General features: G+C 39.0%; 1 protein-coding gene across 5 annotated transcripts in view; it reads left to right on the forward strand.

The window, feature by feature from the left end:
- Nucleotides 1-3,731, forward strand: part of USP6NL (USP6 N-terminal like) — a 110,067-nt gene extending 106,336 nt beyond the window's left edge. For all 5 annotated transcript variants that reach the window (XM_056513121.1, XM_056513113.1, XM_056513131.1 and 2 more), the window contains one exon: nucleotides 184-3,731. In XM_056513121.1, the coding sequence (XP_056369096.1) occupies nucleotides 184-1,619 (1,436 nt within the window). In that variant the 3' untranslated portion in view covers nucleotides 1,620-3,731. The remainder of the gene's footprint in view (nucleotides 1-183) is intronic.
- Nucleotides 3,732-6,811: the final 3,080 nt, after the last annotated feature.

Raw genomic sequence — 6,811 nt, forward strand, 5'->3', positions numbered from 1 at the left:
ATGAGAGGCTAAAGAAAATCTGTGTTTGATGTCAGTGTATAGAAGAATCTTTGAGGTGTTCAGCAGAACGGTGATCCAGAGAAAGGCCCAGTTAATTTCTAACTATTTGTGCTTGCGTGATGAACAGATCAAAGAAGGTTTCTGCACAAAGGTGAATTTATGTTATTCCTGTTCTTGTTTTAGGTAAAGAAGATGAATTTCCAAAGAAACCATTGGGGCAGATTCCCTCTGGACCTCTGCCTTCTGTGCTTAACTCCACTCCAATGCTTAATGGACAGAACAGTACTGGTACTCAAGCAGCAAAGACAGAGAGACCATCCACAGAAGAAGAATCAGGAAGTTCACCAAATGACCGACAAAGAATTAATTCTGTGGAAAAGAAACCTCCCTTACAACAGCAAAAGATTCGACCAATGGAGACACAAAACAGTTTGCCTAAGAATGAGGTAGATACTAGAAAAAAGCCTCAGCCAACAGAGCAAGACAACTCGAGTTTATACAATAATGCAGCTGCTAATCAAAATTCTAATGCTGCTTCCAATACAAGAAGGGAATTTGTACCTAGGTGGAATAAACCATCTGATATCAAAATAATGGAAAAGACAATGAAACTCACTGCAGAGGTGAAAGGGAGGCCAGTAAACCCTTCTGTTTTGGGCCCACCACCAAGTCCTGGAGAAATGCAGCCTTTGAATGTAAAGCAAAAAGTAAGGGTTTTGGATGCTGATGAAGGTAAGCGAGGGTCTAATGCGTCTCAGTATGACAATGTTTCAGAGGATGAAACTGAGAATGAGAATCTTGTTGAAGATATGCTTGAGAGAGCTCATCCAGAAAGTCCTAGGCATGTAGCATTTTCTAATAGTCCAAGAAAGCAAATTGAAAAAATACCAGCTCCATTAAAAATACCCAATAATTACACCTTCACTTCACAACCCAGATCTCCAAAATACGCGTCTCAGTCTGATGGTCCACCTCATGGACTGAATGTAAAACAGCCACTGCCAGGTTATAGTAATCCCCCTACTTACTATGGGAATTCTCCAAAGCACGTTTCCAATATAGGCAATGCAAGTTCTGCACCTCTGCATTACCACGGGAATCGACCCAGCCCCTCTGGAAGGCCATACCCTCCTTTTATGTCAGTAGATTATTCCCCAAATAAACTGCAAATGAATTCCTATCCTGCCAGTCGCCAAAATCCTCTTTCACCAGCCCCTGCTCAGACAGAAGTCACTCCTGTTGATGCTTACACCAGCAATTCGAGGTCCTCCCCCGGTGTCAAGTACATCATCCCTCCAGCAGATTACTTACCAGAGGAGAGAAAGTGGCCGGACGCCACCTACATCTGCAGACATGAACCCTACAGGCAGCCCTGGAACCAAGACCTTACCAGAAGCCACTTGGATAATTTCCAGAAATACCAGCATTTTCAGCCAACACCTTTACAAGACCGCAGTCTTCCTGCTGTTTCTGTGGATAGTCCAGTGAGATACAGGACTTCCCCAGCCTTTGAAGAGAATGGCTCCCCACAGTACCAATATCCAAACCCATCAGCTCAAGCCCAGCACTATCGGAACAGAACTGATGGATTGTCTATGCATGAATCTGTGCTTCTCTGAGAATCTGGCTATGCTTAGTAAAATGGCAAGAACCAAAACCAGTTGAACAGTACTGTGTCAGTAGTATCCCACCTCAGTTCTCTGAAATGTGAATGGTTCATGTGAGTTCAAAAATAATGACACTGTTTCAGAGATGTTTCAGACTTTGGTTGAAAGCTGGTGGAGTTCTTGGACTTGCATGGAAGCAACTGGAAGTGATCTAATGCACATAGACATAGCAATAAGCTCATATACATCATGTGGTTCATGCTGTTGTTGCTCCTTACATATTTGAATAACTTGTGTTACAATCCTTCTGCCTAAAACCTGTAACACACTGAAAAGTTTTATTTTGACTGACATTGTTAATGCACTGTACAGATGTGTGTGTGTGCGCCTGTGTGAGTGCACTTACAGTACACAAACTCATATGCAAAAGAGCTAAAGAGTTTAAATGCATTTAACTTTGGGCAAAGCTTGTGAAGTACTTTTTTTCATATTAATTTTTCTTTGTAATTTATTTGAGAAGCCATTCATTTTGAATGGGAATTTCTGTCATTTTTATACAGCTGCCTCAGCATCCCAGTATCTGTTCTGGGCAGGAGAGATGCTTTGGGATTATTAATTTAATCATATGTGAGAGTTAATTTCCTCTCCTTTGACTACTGTTTGTCATTTTCCTCAGCAGGAAGGAGCAGGCAGGCAAAAGCAGAAAGCCAAAAATGTCTCTCTAATCTGGCTAAGAAATGGTGCTTAAATTCAGGGCAGTGTTTAGGGGTTTTGTAAGTGCATCGAAAGGGGAGAATTTGTACCTTCTCACCCAAATCTACCTTTAGAATGTCGTTCTGTATGTAAAAGACTGGAGCACAGTGAGACTAATTCCAGATACAGAAATGGTGCTGCAGCCTTCACTTTTTCCATGCTGTGCTGTCAGACTAAAGCAGACTGCAGGGCCAAATCTCACAGGTATGAGAGAATTGCACAGCTCGTTAACATCTCTGTGAAGTGCATGCAGGAGTTTGAGCTTTGCTCCAATATTGATTCTCCCTGAGCTATGTGAGTATGCAGTGTCCCTTCTCTTAAGCTTTGTCGAGTGGATTCTGTTGTGTTTTGCCCTCTTTCCCCCAAATTGCTGGCGGCATCCTGTCTGTGATGGGCGTGTGCTGCTGTGCTCTCGGTTTGCAATGTGCGGTGTTTCACACTAAAATGACCCTGACTGTTGTTAACAGGAACCTTAAGCTCCTGCTGATGTAAGTAATTCTAATTAGTGTTGCAGCCTTTTTTCCTTTGTGTTTTCCTTTCTTTGACTGTGAATTGGGGGTGGAATGAAAAGCAGGTGAAGTGGCACATGTAGGTTGGAGTCCTGTGAGCTGCAGGACGCGCTGACCTCTCGCCAGGAGCTGGGGCAGAGGAGGGTCTTGCCAGGAGAGGTCCTTGGAGTGCTGAATCTCTAATACTGAAGTACTAAACATTGGTGTCAACACCAGTTTGAAAGGTTGTCCTGTTCCCTTTTTTTCTCTAAGGTTTGTTAACTGAAAACATAGAAATGGACTTTTTTTTTTTCCTTTAAAAAATGAGCTTTAGTGCCTATTATTGCTGCAGGTTGGCTCTGTAAGTTTAAGGTACAGAAGTAAAACAATTTTTACAAATGGAAGTAACATTTACTTAGTATGTTTCAAAACATTTTTTTTTGTGTATATAACGTGTCTGATGTAATTTTTAATAACTGGGCAATTTTATATTTTTAAAATTGCAAACTGCAGCAAAGTAACTGTAGCCAAGCACTACACTGAAATCCTAAACTAAAATTGTGAAGATAAATATGACTTGGGCTTATTTTAGTTCTGATTGCTTACAGTGGCTTAGAAATGTATGTATATAATATTGTGGTTAAGTGTAATAATCTCAGTGTTTAATGATGGTTCTGTAATTCATAACGAAGCTGTACAATTTATTTGTGCAAACAACATGAGGCTCCGAAATATGTATCAGCATTAGTAAATACTGTAGATTTTTATATATAAAATATATACACACTATTTTCTTATTTCATCTGCAACAGTTTTATAACTGTGTACCCTATTTTGATGTGACTGTATTTTTAACATGTTAAAATAATAATAATTAAGCTTATGTTGTTTTGTCTTTCTTCTTAATTTTTTGATTAGCTCCAAACTGGACTTTTGCTATTCTCAGCACAAATAATTGCTTTTCATAAATGAATCATGTACTTATATATGATGTATCCTATTTAATTTGTACATGTTTATTTTTAGACTAAGCAATGTGGATACAATCTATATAGTGCTTTTGCATTATTGCAGAAGCAGCAAGATTATTGATTATAGTTTATTACACTTCTAAACCTTAGCCTATCATTTGCAAAAGCTGGGACATAAACTGTGATCATAGTTTCTGGTTTTGTTTTAATAATCTCACCCAATACCAGTTTAAAAGAGAATTGTTGGCATAAGGAATTTGCAAAGTCGCATTGATCAAAGTGCAAAATAATAGTCTGATTGTGGTTTCTGTCTCTCGCATGTTTGGAGGATATTGAGTTGGTTTTTTTTGTTTGTTTTTTTTTTTTTTTTAAAGAAAGCAACCCAGCATTGTGTCATCTGACTGTAGTGCAAAATACATTTTTATTTTCATTTAACTGAACAAACCAGACTCAAGTTACAGCCAGATTTGAATTGGTCATTTGTACCAGAAACAAAACCCACTTGATGCAGAGTGAAGTGAGACACAGCTGTGCCAGTGCCTTGCTGGTGGAGGGGCTCATCTCAGTGTAATGGATTAGATATCCTCATAAGAGCTTTGCTGTCATTGTTTTCTGTTATCTGAAAACAGTGGAGTGGTATGTATCAACATAAAATATTTGAGACCTTTTTTTTCCTTCCTATGGTTTCATAATTTTCCAAGATCTCTGCTTTGAGCTGTATAAACTGTAGGTGTCTTGTCCATGTTAGTTGTCACAGCTTTCCTTGGGGTTTGTGAGACAAATTCAGCATAAAGATTTGGAGAATTAACATAGACAAACACAGAAGACTAGGTAAGGAGACATGTCTAACTCCTGTATGGCAAAAATTTAGTGAAATTAAACTAATTAGGATTTAAAGGGAAAAGAAAGGACTTGAGTATATGCTGTGGTTGCTTTTCCTTTCACTTGGATGCTCTGCTAAATTAGATCTAATGACTTCAGTGTGGTAATGAAGCATTTCAGTCTTGTGGCCATGGAAGGATAGGAAGGATCACTGGTACTCATCCTTTTTGGTGAGTGGGATGTGATTGCAAGATCCAGGGGCTTGCTTGCATGTATAACCAAGATTTGTTATGCACTGCAAGTGAAGACAGAAACCATCATGCTCCTCCTTCCTAGGGAAGATTTTGGCATCAGATTTGATAATGAATCTGAATCTAAATATCCACTTGCCAGGAAGAGGATCTGACCTCAGGAAAATTCCTTCTCCAGATCCAGCTGTAATGCTTTAGGGAAAGCAACACCAAGGAAAGAGAAAACCTGTTTAGCCAGAAGTCTCTTAAGGAGAGTACTTCCTCCTACACCTGCTGATGACTACCTAAAGCCTTAAAAGCATGATGTTGTTTGCAATTGTTTCAGAATTATCAGACTGGAGTGGATAATCCTATTTTTCTCAGGGCAGGATGTGTAAATGCCAGTTACCTGTGTAATATCTGTCAACAGGATGAATCCTATGTAAAAATAACTGCTCTATCCTCATTATCAGTAAAGTTTCAAGACAAATAGCCAGAGAGTTTTAGAAATCATGGAGGATGCAGAAGAGAAGTACCTTATTGCTAGTCAAAGATACACCATTGTAATAAACCACAGAATAATTCAAAAATTAGATGCAAACAGTAAACAACATTGAAATGTCAAAAGACAGAACAGCCTTCCAATGTGGGGAAGCAAATCCAAAGCTTCCCTGAGGTACATACACATTTTCCAGGGAGATTTTTCTCAAGAATCCTATCCAGAATTTCACATCATCTTCAATATGACTTTGAAATGGACTTGCAAATTGCAGACTTTTTTTTTTAATCTCCCCCTTGGGTAGCATTACACTGCATGCACAAAGAAGAATACTATTTAAAATATGCCATCAAACGCCCACCGTTTCATTTCCAGCAGAGAACATTCCACTTTCCATACTTCAGTGAGAGGAAAATATAATCTTTTTTTGTAGTCCTTTAAATACTGCATTTTTGTGAAGTTCTGTAAACGTAGCATAGTTACAGTTTAGCAGCTACTTAACCAAGTATCATTCAGGCTCCTCTTTAGATGGCATGAAGCTACTGCATAATTTGCTGCAGTTTCTTTTTTCTTTTGGGCAATATTAAGACAGTCCAAATGCTTTTAGTGGCAGAGATGCAATGAGGAGATGACTGGGCCAACAATTGAAATTGGAAATATAATTGCAGTAATTTTGGAATAGCCTTTAAGTGATTGCCAGATCCTGGGAAAGACACCATTTTCTGGGTTCTTTGTGCCAAGAGAACTTCTTACTGCAGCAGGGAACACGTAGGTCCCTCTCCTGAGTGATTTGATTCTCTCTGCTCACGCCAACTGTTTTTCTTTGTGCTTATGGAGTTAATATGTTGGTAGGAAATCAATGGAACTTCTAGAATGAATAATCAGAAAACAAAGCTATCTTGTTCTGACTTTTCTTTCTTCCTGTTTTTGTTTATTTTACTGATTTTATTGTCAGCCTTGTCAAGGTGAGCAGTGAGTGATGTGATTCTTCTGTCTTCTTTCTCTAATAATGTGCCAGTATGTTTTTCAGAGGCTTTGTGATGCCTTTTTGCTGCTGTTTCTGCTGTATATCAGAGGTTATTGTTTGCCTCTTCAGCTTTTCCTTTCTAGATGTGCAAATTAAGGGAACAAAAATTATATTGTCGTATTGCTGTTGGTCAGAAATCCTCCAGGAAGGGTTATTCCTGAGAGAAAGCAATTTAATTTGGCGATTGCTGAAGGATGCTGTAGGGTGAGACTTTTGTACAAGTCTGTGGAATCCAAAGTCTAAGGTTGCTTCTACTTGGGGTCAAGCACCAAAAACCATATTACACACAGGCCAAGGAAGAATTTTTTGCAAAATGCTGTGTCCTGCCACAGAAACATGCCAGCTTGGAGCTATAGCTGACCTCCTGCCAGTCTAATATGTTTGATTTGGTTAAATAAATTACCATTTGGTTAA

Source organism: Oenanthe melanoleuca, chromosome 1A (genome assembly GCF_029582105.1).
Source record: "Oenanthe melanoleuca isolate GR-GAL-2019-014 chromosome 1A, OMel1.0, whole genome shotgun sequence".
Taxonomy (NCBI): Eukaryota; Metazoa; Chordata; class Aves; order Passeriformes; family Muscicapidae; genus Oenanthe; species Oenanthe melanoleuca.